We start from the raw sequence: 13,695 nt of genomic DNA on the forward strand, positions 1-13,695 counted from the left end.
AACTGATCAGTAGTGTGCATTGTGAGCCGGTGATGCTTCTTTTGCGGGCATCTGGTATGAGTTGTTGACGTCCCTGGTGCGCACTGATAGTGCAGCAGTTGTGGAAAAAACTGAAGTAAGCTGGTGATCTCCTGCTCAGGCAGCTGGTGTGAGCGGGTAGTACTTCCATTGTGGATGTCTAGGGAGTTGGCAGTGTTCCTGCAAATAAACATCTGCTTTAAAGTGGTGGTGACCCAGTTCTGACTGGCAGGTGATGGTCAGTGAGAGTTCAGTGCATTAAGTGGTAAAAGAGTTTAGTCAGCATTTGGAAAGGCGGTTATTTCCCTCAGGAATGTGATTGGGTTTGCGGCAATGGTGCTCTTATGGAAGTGTTTATAAAGTAAAGGATACTTCCTTCTCCGTTGGCCGAAGGTGTTGTACTTTGTTACTTAGTGAACAGAATACAGTTAATGTGCTAGGACCTAGCTAATCCTGTGCTTATAGCGGCAAGCTGTAAAGATGACACTGATATACAATAGTGGTGTTAACCTTGTTTTTGTTTCCTGTTGTTTGACAGGGCCCCCCTGGCATTCCAGGCTTCCCCGGGACCCCTGGTGTTCCAGTAAGTATCGATCATTTTATCAGCTTGCTTCAGAACTCTTTCTCCTGCACCTCTGACGTTGTCTTTTCACAATTATAAAATAATTTATATTTTGCACAGTTGAGCTCAGTTTTTAAGATATCTACACATGGGAACAAACAGTAAAATGAACATTGGTTTTATGCACTGTTATTTTCATGTCTCAAGGTCTCTCTCTTTATAGAAACATAGAAAACCTACAGCACAATACAGGCCCTTTGGCCCACAAAGTTGTGTCGAACATGTCCCTACCTTAGAAATTACAAGGTTATCCTCTCTCTTTATCTTTATCCCAAAGCCATATTTCTTTATGTGAGCATGTTTAATAGTGTTTGTTTTTTTTTGAAATATATTTACACTTTTGATTTGTTTTAATTTACCCCAAGACTTCAAAGGAAGGGCCAAAGGATGGCAGTAATGAGTTGCTCTGACAGAGAACAAATGGAGACCCAATAGTGAGATTCTGTGCTCTAGAGTAAAGAGCCAGGACAGAGCCAGGGATATCAGACAATGAAGGTCAACCTTGTATATTTTTAGGAAATAAAATAAAAGAAATAAAGATTTGCTTTATTTGGCACATGTACATCGAAACAAAATGACTTGTTCTGTGTCAAGGGACGACGTAGTCCGAGGATTGTGCTGAGGTCACCTTATGTCCAGTGCCACAATAGCAAGGCCACGATTCACTAATCTTAACCGTATGTCTTTGGAATGTGGGCAGAAAGCTGACCCAGTCACAGGGAGAATGTACAAACTCCTTACAGTCAGTGGCGGGAATCCAACCCCGATCGATGATCACTGGCACTGTAAAGTGATTGCACGGCCCACTACACTACCATGCCACCCTACCGAACCTTTCAGAACCATTCACCTGGCTAATCTCACACCCAAGACCCCTAGCGTGGAGTGATTCTGCTCACCTCCCTCCCATTGGGCAACTTTGCCCCCTCTTGTGGATGACACGTCCCCTCACTAGTGATATCGGCCCTGTCCCTGGATGAATGACCTCCTCTTAGTTGGCAGCACCCCTTGAGATTATGAGTCTGCCGCTTCACCGGGTGACAGCCCCATTGGTTTGACCATAAAACACGGGAGTAGGATTAGGCCATTTGGCCCATCGATCCTGCTCCACCATTCGATCATAGCTGGTTCTGTCTTCCACTCCTCGGCCCCACTCCCGGCCTTCTCCCCGTAACCTTTGAAGCCATGTCCAATAGAGAACCTATCAAGCTCTGCCTTAAATACACCCAATGATCTGGCCTTCACAGTTACCTGTGGTAATAACTTCCACAAATTCATCACCCTCTGGCTAAAGAAATTTCTCCGCATCTCTGTTTTAAATGGATGCCCCTCGATCCTGAGGCTGTGTCCTCTTGTCTTAGACTCCCCCACCATAGGAAACATTCTTTCCACATCTACTCCATGTAGGCCTTTCAACATTCAAAAGGTTTCAATGAAATTCCCCCTTTCATCCTTCTAAATTTCAGCAAGTACAGACCCAGAGTCATCAAACGTTCCTCGTATGAAAACCCTTTCATTGCAGGTTTCACTCTTGTGAGCCTCCTCTGAACCCTCTCCAATGCCAGCACATCTCTTCTTAGATGAGGAGCCCAAACTGTTCGCAATACTCAAGGTGAGACCTCACCAGTGCCTTATAAAGCCTCAGAATCACATCCCTGCTGTAGTATTCTAGACCTCTTGAAATGAATGCTAACATTGCGTTTGACTTCCTCACCACTGACTCAACCAGCAAGTTAACCTTTAGGTTGTTCTGCACAAGGACTCCCAAGTCCCTTTGCATCTCAGATTTTTGGATTTTCTCCTGTTTTAGAAAATTCTCTGCACATTTATTTCTACTCCCAAAGTGCATGACCATGCATTTTCCAGCACTTTATTTCATTTGCCACTCTCTTGCCCATTCTCCTACTCTGTCTAAGTCCTTCTGCAGCTTGGTTCCACCCCTCCTCCTTGACACGACACCTCGACTGCGAAACTCCCCATGCCCGTTCCATTAAGCAAGAGCAGCACTCCACTTGTCAGGGTCCAGGTTTCCATGCAATGACTCTGGCAACCATTGTGACTCAGGCCCTCCATTTGGTTCGCTGCATCTCTTCACCCAAGTAGCTCAGCCATTTGTTGAGTGATCCAACCATTTGAGGGATACACACACACACATCCTGCCAACAGCAACAGTAAAACAAGTCCCTTTCCTTCCTCCCGCCCGGCCACCCATTCACACGCAGAGACAGGCCTCCAGCCCCAGCTCAGACCACCTCTGGATCTCTCCAGCCTCCGGTGGCCTTGTGGACTCACAGATCTTAATGCTTTGTAACTCCAAACCATAAAAACTAATTGCAAGAAAAAGACAAGATCCCAAGAGATGCAAGTCTCAGTTTGCTCTTTCACTTTAAGCGAGGTGCGTACGTATCACGTGGTTGTGTCATAACGTATGCAGTTCACTTATTTTTACATATAAGCATAATGAATTTTATAAACAACACAGGATGCTTAATCAAACAATATATTTACAAGACTACTCAAATTTTACTGAAGCATTAAATACTCAACAGCAGGCACCTCCCGGACACACTGACTCACCACACTAATTCCACTCACCAACACCTGGTCCCTAACCTTCAATGCCTTGGCAACTCCAGTGCATGTGTAGATGTTTCCCAGATACTGTGAGCGTACTTTCCCCTGAACTATTGTTCCTACATCATTTATCTATGAATCACAAATCCATACATTGTATGAAAATGTAAGAAAAAGGAAAAACTTCCTTTCTTTTGCATCTTTTATTTAACATTTATCCTATTTCCATTTTGCAGGGTCTGCCAGGTCATGATGGCCCTATAGGCCCACCAGGTATACCAGGCTGCAACGGAACAAAGGTGCGTCCGTCTCAACCACGTTTCCTGCCAGATTATTCACATTTTAGTGTACTTTCCAAAGTGTCCACATTTTTCTTTCTATCACACAGGGAGAGATTGGCTATCCAGGAAGTTCTGGCCTCCCAGGCTCACAGGGGCCTCCGGTAAGTAAACAACAACACTGTAATAAGATTACGCATACACACAAAATAAGGAAAGGTTGGACAAAGTTGCATTTTTTTTTCTGGTGGAAAGACCTGATTAAAGGTAATTAGATTATGAGAGGTATAGAGCTGGCTGTTCGATGACATATATTTAAGGCAAAGAGGAAGCGGTTTTTGAAAGGGATTGTGGGGCAAGGTTTATAACACAGAAGCTGGTGCATGTCTGGAATGGACTGCTGGGGGCAGTGGTGGACGGAGAAATGATAGTGGTGTTTAAGAGGCTGTTAGACATGTTTCAAATCCCAATGCTAATCCCTTTGGAAGTAGGTTTGCTCAGATTCTCTTTCCTTGTGTTTCATAGGCTTTAGATTTCTATCAACAGTCAATTTATTTTTGGAACCAAGAGATAACCAGCTTTTAATTGAACCGAGTCATCGAGAATGTTTATACAAGCTGAGTCATGAACTATTCGTGGCCACTGTTTCTATGAGCTTGTCTTGGATGTTCCATGATGTTGAAGTGGAATGCTGTTGCAAGGGATTGTGGGAGAATGGAACAACCATTCTGCTGACACACTTCAGGGTTGAACTTAATTTTATAAAGGTGCTTTATGAAGTGGGAGAACATCAATACAAGTACTTGATAAGACCAGGACATCTTTCTGTCCTCCCCTTCTAGTGTACAAAGGCTTGAATAAAAGCTGGAATCTGTGATTCAGTGAGACTTTGGTATGGCCTTTGCAGAGAATTTGCCTTTAGCAGAGGTGGTGGAACTCCTGCGTGCAAAAATGTTGCAAACACTCACTTGGTCACTTGTGGAGAACCAAGCAGAGATAATGATCTTCACATTAATGATCTTTCAGTATTGCTGATGAATGCTTGTTGGCTTGAAAACTTTCCTGTGATTGTCATTTCTTTAAATGGTCTCCTTTTATGACCTTTGAACTTTTGAGTTCTCCACTAAAGTTTCCTCTGCGAGATTTAATTCCTCCCTCCCTCTGGACAAATAAATCACCTGTAACTTGTCTTCGACCAGCTGTGTCTATGAAAACAGGAATGAGAATTATACAGTCTCTTGCTCTTGGTCTCTCTGTAGGCCATTTCCCCAAAGGGTGACATTGGTAACTCTATACTGTGAAAGGTTGCAAGGCTCAGACCTAATATTTGCATTCCTCCATCTAAATGATTTATCCAGGTCAATAGATAGGGGGAATAAAGAGAGCCAGTGTACTGACTCCTAATGTGTGCCCATTACCCCTGTGGAGTCTGTATGGGTGTGTACGTGCATGTACACATATGCATGTTGAAAGGTATGTTTATGCAAGTTTGTGTGCATGTGAATATAAAGGGAAACACCTGTATGCCTTTGCACTGTCCATGCGTGTGCACGTGCTTCAGGTGAGGATAGTTGAAGTTTGAAAGTGAAATCTTCCAGGATGTCATTGGTTGCCACACAACTGAGGACTCACTGGAGAGGATTTCAGGCCAATGAGACTGAAAGAACCATCACTGAGTTCCCCAACTCTGCCCTAAGTCCACCCCCATCCCCCCACCTTGGTCAAAGAACTGTGACGTTTCCCATCTGGCATTGTGAATGGTAGCAACACTTGCCGATAGACTCTGCAATGCAGTAATCACATGCAACTGAGCAGGCAATATCAGACGGAAAGGAGAGCTAGATAAAGGGAAAATAGCAGTAGTTGCTAAAAGAAATGTCTTACTGTATAAACGCTTGTTTTATGCTGAGGTGTTGAGCAAGCTATGACTTTACTCTTAGAAGGATGAGAAGTGAATTGATAGAGATGTACAAGATAGCAAGAAGCATAGATCAAGGAGATAGTCAGAGACATTATCTCAGGGTGGAGATGGCTATTAACATGGGGCATAATTTTAAGGTGATTGGAGGAACATATGGTGAGGGAGTGGGATATCAGAGGTAAATTCAGTGATGAGTGCATGAAATGCCCTGCCATGAATTAAAACTGCCGCCAGAGGTAGTGATAGAGGCAGATACATTGGAGGCATCTAAAAAACTCTCAGATAGGCACATGGATGATAGAAAAATGGAGGGCCATAACATCAAAAGGTCAGCACATATTTGTGTGTCAAAGGTCCTGTACGGTGCTGTAGCGCTTCTATGTACTCTTACTCATTTGAAGTTCAAAGTTTCAAAATGCATTTGTTATCAAAGAATGTATAAATTATACAACCTTGAGATTTGTTTGTTTACAGGCAGTTACTAGGTTGTATAATTTATGCATTCTTCAATAATAAATGCACTTTGAAACTTTGATGACTAATAGTCCATAGAACACTACAGCATAGTACAGGCCCTTTGACCCACAAAGTTGTGCCGACCTTTTAATCTACTCTTAGGTCAATGTAATCCTTTCCTCCTTCATAGACTTACATTCTTTCTATTTCTGCCCTGGGGAAAAGTGTCAGGCTATCCATTTAATCTATGATTCCTATCATCATGCAGACCTCTATCAATCCAACCCTTCCCTCATACATAGTCCTCCATTTTTCAATCATGAATACCCCTATCTAAGAGCTTTTTAAATGCTCCCATTGTATCTGCCAGTGCTCCATCTTGTCAGTAAATTGTTGCAGGATCTGGGGACAGAATTGGTCTATTATTCAAATGCACTTTTCTATTCTGTGAACATGTTTTTCATTTTGCAGGGTCCTCCTGGGCTTCCAGGAATCAAGGTAAGTCCTAAGTTGCCCAGCTGTTCATTCCCCTCTTTACGTGCTGCAGTTCTAATTCACGTTAATCACTTTATTTTCCTCCCATGTTAGGGTGACCCTGGCGAGGTGATAATACCACCATTTTCAAATCAAAAAGGAGACCCAGGACCACCTGGCCTGCCAGGATTACCAGTAAGTATCAAAGTCTCCTGCCTTCTTTCTCAGCAGAGTTTTCAACACAGATTGTTACTACATGGGCCTCTGTGTGTGTTTGTTTATGGATATCTATGTGATCAAAACTTATGATTCAAAACTATTGAAAAGAGATTATGCAAAGATTTTTTACTCATTCAGGCCAAAAATATTAACAATTTTTTGTGGAGACAGAAGCGTCAACATTTTGAAATGACTTACAAGCCTTCATAAATTGTTCTTGGTGCTGGAATAGTGCTAGTTTCAGATTTACTCAAGGGCAACTAGTTAAACATTAATATTAAGGAGTGCTGTCACAAAAAATCATTAAGGACTCCTAGCATCGTCAAGGATCCCCACCATTCATCGTCAAGGATCCCCACCATTCATCATCAAGGACCCCCACCATTCATCATCAAGGACCCCTGGTATCCATCATCAAGAACCCCCACCATTCATCATCAAGGATCCCCACCATTCATCATCAAGGACCCCCACCATTCATCATCAAGGATCCCCACCATTCATCATCAAGGACCCCTAGTATCCATCATCAAGAACCCCCACCATTCATCATCAAGGATCCCCACCATTCATCATCAAGGATCCCCACCATTCATCATCAAGGACCCCCACCATTCATCATCAAGGATTCCCACCATTCATCATCAAGGACCCCTAGTATCCATCATCAAGAATCCCCACCATTCATCATCAAGGATCCCCACCATTCATCATCAAGGACCCCCACCATTCATCATCAAGGATCCCCACCATTCATCATCAAGGACCCCCACCATTCATCATCAAGGACCCCCACCATTCATCATCAAGGTTCCCCACCATTCATCATCAAGGACCTCTATAATCCATCCTATCTCTTATAGTCTACAGTCTCTGAAGCAACCATTAGACTTTGGGTGCCATGGTTAGCGTGATTCTATTACATCTTCGGGTGCTGGAGTTCAGAATTCAATTCCTTTTTAAGGAGTCGTTGTACACCCTCACTGTGGAATGCTTTGTTTACCTCCCACAGTCCGAAGATGTGCCGAGTGGGTTAATTTGTCATTGTATATCAGCCCGTGATTAGGTTAGCATTAATCGGATTTGTCGGGGTTTGCTGGGGCAGCACGGCTGGAAGGGCCTACACATATCGCTAAATAAATATGACATCATATGGGGCCCTGCTTTTTTCAGTCAGCAGCCTGAGAGTGAAGAAGTTGTAAGCTTCACACCAGTTTAGCAGAGTGGGAATGGGGGCACGAATGGCTGGAAAGGATCAACTTTTAAATTCTTTTACCTGTCCTATAAGGCTAAGAGGAAGAGCTTATTCAAGAAGTCCTACGCGAAAATCAGTCCAAGATATTTTGAGGCCTTCCAGACCCCTTCCACCAGAACCGCTTAAGCCAAGGAGATTTCTGCCTGTCATCAGTCGTTTCCTACCAGCCTTAAGCACATGCTGCTCATGTCTCCCAGTGCCTAGGTCAAGGATATTTGCAACTTGCACCTGATTCCATCTGCTTACTTCCTACCTAGGTTCACTAGAAAATGTACAGTGATTTGTGGTATTCTCCATCTAGTGTAATCAGTAATCAGCATTTACTGTGCCATTGGACAATGTCATTGGTGCTGTTCCAAGTACCCGGTACTTCAAAAGATTCTAACTTTTAAATTTGGACACTCGGATTATGGGCAGTTTTTTAAAAATCTCTGCTTTATCCCTGCAATCTGGATCTGTTGCTCATGCATTTTGACTGCTGTTCTAGAGCTTGCATCTCTCTTCTCTCCACTTCAAATGCTAATCAGCTGCTAAAAACAGAAGGTATCATCCTATCTGTCCACTCAACCAAGTGCCCACTATGGTAAGAGTAAATTAGAGGCAGTTTAGCACTGCATTAAATCTGTAGTAAGATTAACTTTGATAGTGGATCTGTAAATTTGCATAGTTTCTTGGATTAATGTTAAAAATCTCAAGTTTAGGATATAAACACAAAGTTAATAAGTCTTTGTCTTCACAGGGACCCCAAGGTATAGCGGGAGCACAAGGCCTACCAGGTTCAACAGGACCAGCAGGTCAACCGGTATGTTAATAGCACTTCCCTTTCAAAACTTCATCCACGGAACCAATAGCAATGGCAGGAGACCTTGCAGAATTGCATTCTTTTGGAGCAATAAGCTATGAGAGGAACGCAGTAGGTCAAGCAGCGTCTGTGGGGAAAGGGATTGCCGACATTTTGAGTTGAAACCCTGAATCGGGAGTGGTACCCGCATTCTTTTGGGTTTGGAATATAAAGTATTAAACAAGCTAAAATCAAGTCTATTCTGCCTTTGAGTAAGACTACAGTGGGGTTTCACAAATTTTATAAAATTGCACTTTTAGTGACAGAGTGATATTAGATTTCTTTCTTTTTCAATCTTTTTATTAAATTTCAAATCAATAAGCATATCATTATTGATAATGGTACATAGAGATTGGGATTACATTAATAATGGTTAACATGTAAAAACACATATTTCAAGTAACAAATAGAGTTTAGCCTCCCAATCTCTTAGTAATTAATCATGAAAAAGATATTTATAAAAGAGAAAAAAAACCCTAAACTAAGAAAAACTAAACTAAAAAAAACAAAGATTGGGCTGCCATGTTTCATCGGTTAAAATTATAATTTGTCATTAACTCTGCTCCTCTATACATGAACAAAAAAATTACTAAAAAAAAGGGATTCAGATTCAGAAAGGGTCAAGTGATATTAGATTTCAAACAGATTAAAGGGTAAAGGAAGTTGGGGAAAATAAAGAAGTGTCTCCAAGCAACACACACTCAAAATACTGGAGGAACTCAGCAGGCCAGGCAGCATCGATGGGGAAAGAAAAGCACAGACAACGTTTTAGGCCAAAGGATTTCTCTTGTTTGAAGTTTCTCCAAGTTTGGTTTAGCTGGTACATCTGGTTCCAGTCATGGGAAAGATAGATTCACAGCCTGCTCACCACTTCATTTTGAGTAGACAAAAGAGCTGTTGGGCAAGACGAAACAGGGCCACTGATTTGTAATCTAGGCACTGAGTGGTGGTTGTCCAATGATGACAGGAGACCTGTGCCGGAGTGTTTTTAAAGTGGAAAAGCTGTTGCGGTCTCTCAACTTCGGAAATCCGGGTCCAGTGGTACGAACAAGTATCGCAAACAGGGCTTGTGGATTGTTGGCTGTAGTGGATGACCATGACGTTTATGGTGGCTTCGCTCTCCACGGAGTGCTGCAGACCCACCTTCCTTGCTGTTGGATGTCACTGCAAATCTCATATGCTCAGTCTGCAGGACCCAATTTCACATGCTCGCATTCCGCCGGGGTATGAGGCCCGCCAGCTACCCTCACCTGGCTTAGCCCGCCTGTCGAATTGGCGTGCTGGGGTGTGGCCGCTGTCACATGCAAACAGCTACTTGGAGCCACGGGTGAGGGCTGAGTGTCCGGTGGTGAGCGAACTGCTCCTGAAGCCCCTTCACCAGAGGTGCAACCCCTCCCCGGAAACCCCATGCTAAGTTGTGGAGTTAAAAAAAATTATCTCCCAAAATAGGTTTGGGACTGAATCAAGTTACAATTATTCACTGTAAAACTGCTCCATCTATTCTAGGGTCTTCCGGGTCCTCCTGGTCTACCTGGACAGAAGGTAAGATGAGTGAAGGTAGCTTTCTCCTTTTAACTGTGCATTCATCACAAGTAGCCTCACAAGTCTCCTTTTTGCCCCTAGGGGAACATGGGTTTGAATTTCCAAGGACCCAAAGGGGAAAAGGTAAGCACATCTTCATCTACATTTTTCTATTTTTAATTGTCACCTCTTATCATTGGTGGTCATACTTGTGATTCACAGCTATCTTTGATTTTCTGACATCTCCAGTTTGCGATGGGTTAAATAACAAAACGGCAATTTTTTTCACTGCTTTTATGCTGATCCTTTGCAGGGTGACCCAGGGCTCCAGGGTCCTCCTGGACCTCCAGGACAGTTGGAGCAGCTGAATTCTCCTGGGGTGGATTTCCAGAAAGGAGACAAGGTAACTGGTTCACTCACAGACAGGAGGAAATCTGCAGATGCTGGAAATCCGAGCAACACACACAAGAAGCTGGAGGAACTCAGCAGGCCAGACGGCATCTGTGGAAAAGAGTACAGTCGACGTTTTGGGCTGAAACTCTTCATCGGGAATGAAGGAAGGAAAGAGAGATGAGGAGTCAGAGTTGGGAGGAGGGGAGAGGTGAAGTAAAGAGCTGGGAAGTTGATTGGTGAAAGAGATACAGGGCTGGAGCAGGGGGAATCTGATAGGAGAGGACAGAAGGCCACGGAAGAAAGAAAAGGGGGAGGAGCTCCAGAGGGAGGTGATGAGCAGGTAAGAAGGCAGGTGAGAGAGGGAAAAGGGGATGGTGAATGGTAAAGGGGTGGGGGGGGGGGGGGGCATTACCGGAAGTTCGAGAAGTCGATGTTCATGCCATCAGGTTGGAAACTACCCAGATGGAATATAAGGTGTTGCTCCTCCAACCTGAGTGTGGCCTCATTGTGACAGTAGAGGAGGCTGTGGATTGACTGGTCGGAATGGGAATGGGAAGTGGAATTAAAATGGATGGCCACTGGGAGATCCCGCTTTTCCTGGCAAACTGTAAATTTGGTAACTGATTCATCACTTGCCACATTGTAATTTTCTGTCTAGCTTCGAAGTGTATGCAGTTTGTTGCCAGTGGGTTGTTGCATGGCAAACAGTTGCCAGTGTTGATACAGTGATAGGCACAGGTTAGAGCGTCTCCAACCTCCAACCACAATATTCCTGCGACCAACACAACACTGTGGTCTGCTGCAGTGGGAAGAGTCTGCGACCATCCCTGTCTGTGATTCCATTTCAGATTTGCAAACGTGTTGGCTAATCGACACATCAGGATAAGCTCTTTAATCTAAGCTTCTAGCTAAAATATCCTGTGATTAAGAATAATTGCAGCACAGAGTGCATTATTCCTCCATAGTACTGAAGCATTGCTATTGCATTGTTACGAGTGCAGCCTTTTGTGTGCATTGTTAAACCCAGGACCCCAAGTGCTGACTGAGGGAATGCAGAAGTTACAATTGTTCTGCTGGCAGAAGTCTCCCTTTGTTCTGACCCCTTTGCTTCTTACTTAGCCACCTGCACAAAGATTTTGTTGGCTGTTTTGTGAGCCTATTTGCTTCCATTGGGAATTTATTGAGCACACAATGAATTTTTATATGTTAAGTCAGTGAGTGCTTCACAAATAATCCATTGGTTGTGAAGCATATGGTGATCTGCTTTACATTCTTCCATTTGACTTCTTGTGAATAGCACCTAAAATTAGTTTTGTTCTTGGTAGGGCGACATTGGTCCACCTGGCGAACCTGGAGAGAGGGGCTTCCCTGGCCCTCCTGTAAGTATGGAATACAGAGTTTACCTGCAGCAGTTTAGAGAGTTGTTCACCTGTCATTCACTCCGTATTTCATTCGTCGTAGGGTCCCCCTGGGTATAGTGCCAAAGGTCAGAAGGGTGAGCCAGGAGAACCGGGAAAGAGGGTGAGTACTATAAACGCTAAGCAAGACTAAATGAGGAGTCTCTGCGCAGTTATTCATTCAGCAGTTTTTGGCCTGGATGAAGACCATAAGGCACAGGAGCAGAATTAAGCCGGCCATCCCATCGATTCTGCTCTTCTACTCCATCACAGCTGATTTATTATACCTCTCAACCCCATTGTCTTGCCTTTTCCCCACAACCATCGATGCTCTTGCTATTCAAGAGCCTATCAACCTCCAGTTTAAATATCCTCAATAACTTCACCGCCATCTGTGGCAATGAGTTCCACAGATTCACCACCCTCTTGGCCAAAGAAATTCCTCCTCATCTCTGTTCTGAAGGGATATCCTTATATTTTGAGGTTGTGCTCTCTGTTCTTAGACTCACCCACTGTAGGAAACATCTTCACCATGTACATTCTGTCTATGTCTTTCAATACTCAATAGATTTCAATGAGATCCCCACTCATTCTGATGAATTAAACACTTTCAACAGTAGATATGAGTGCTCTCTGAAGATGAATTATGTCCTATATAACTCAAATTCATTGTACCGTAATTCATTGTTGTTGAATTAACCACAATGGGTTTTGTGATCTGGGCTTTAAGCTTTAAAATTCCCTTCTGGAGAAAACCTTTATAGTCATGTGAAGAACATGCAAACTCCATTTAGATAGTAGCTGATGTCAGGTTTGAACCAAAGTCACTGGAGCTATCAGACAGAACCCCTAATATCCATGCCACAAAGCAGAGCACTCCATGAGTGGCAATTCCACTGAGACAGAGAATTGTGAGGACATGCCTTGGTCTGTTCTAATGGTCTTTGACAGCGTGTACTATCAACAGCCTTTTCCATTCACCCTGTATGTCACTAACAATCAGAAACATTTGGAAAATTGAACTGTATTTACAGTTTTTAAAATGAAAGTTATTAAAGAATATTAACAAGTAAATCATATATATATAAAATAATTAATTACATATATTAATTTATCTTAATTTTTGTTAAGGCAAATGAACAAAGCACTTCCCTTCTTTAATGAGGGTGGTGTTGAGCTTCCAAAGACTCTTTCAGTGTTGGACTGAGTGGTGATTTTTCCATCAAAGTGGAAAACCATCACCTGGCATCTACTGCAGCCTACACTTCGGTTTACCCCTCTCTGAACACCAGCAGTGTACTGGCCTTCGATTTACCCCTCTCTGAACACTTAGCACCATACTGGCCTTCGATTTACCCCTCTCTGAACACCAGCAGTGTACTGGCCTTTGATTTACCCCTCTCTGAACAGTTCAGCACCATACTGGCCTTCGATTTACCCCTCTCTGAACACCAGCAGTGTACTGGCCTTCGATTTACCCCTCTCTGAACACTTCAGCACCGTACTGGCCTTCGATTTACCCCTCTCTGAACACTTCAGCACCGTACTGGCCTTCGATTTATCCCTCTCTGAACACCAGCAGTGTACTGGCCTTCGATTTACCCCTCTCTGAACACTTCAGCTGTGTACTGGCCTTCGATTTACCCCTCTCTGAACACTTCAGCACCGTACTGGCCTTTGATTTACCCCTCTCTGAACACTTCAGCACCATACTGGCCTTCGATTT

At 43.4% G+C, this 13,695-nt stretch overlaps 1 protein-coding gene across 1 annotated transcript in view; it reads left to right on the forward strand.

Moving 5' to 3' along the window:
• The window catches only part of col4a5 (collagen, type IV, alpha 5 (Alport syndrome)), a 291,046-nt gene that overhangs the window by 116,970 nt on the left and 160,381 nt on the right, over nucleotides 1-13,695 (forward strand). Inside the window, exons 5-15 of the mRNA XM_073057907.1 lie at nucleotides 557-601; nucleotides 3,451-3,513; nucleotides 3,603-3,656; nucleotides 6,341-6,367; nucleotides 6,458-6,538; nucleotides 8,557-8,619; nucleotides 10,165-10,200; nucleotides 10,282-10,323; nucleotides 10,493-10,582; nucleotides 11,898-11,951; nucleotides 12,034-12,093. Coding sequence (XP_072914008.1) covers nucleotides 557-601; nucleotides 3,451-3,513; nucleotides 3,603-3,656; nucleotides 6,341-6,367; nucleotides 6,458-6,538; nucleotides 8,557-8,619; nucleotides 10,165-10,200; nucleotides 10,282-10,323; nucleotides 10,493-10,582; nucleotides 11,898-11,951; nucleotides 12,034-12,093 — 615 coding nt within the window. The remainder of the gene's footprint in view (nucleotides 1-556; nucleotides 602-3,450; nucleotides 3,514-3,602; nucleotides 3,657-6,340; nucleotides 6,368-6,457; nucleotides 6,539-8,556; nucleotides 8,620-10,164; nucleotides 10,201-10,281; nucleotides 10,324-10,492; nucleotides 10,583-11,897; nucleotides 11,952-12,033; nucleotides 12,094-13,695) is intronic.

This window comes from Hemitrygon akajei, chromosome 10 (genome assembly GCF_048418815.1).
Source record: "Hemitrygon akajei chromosome 10, sHemAka1.3, whole genome shotgun sequence".
Taxonomy (NCBI): domain Eukaryota; kingdom Metazoa; phylum Chordata; class Chondrichthyes; order Myliobatiformes; family Dasyatidae; genus Hemitrygon; species Hemitrygon akajei.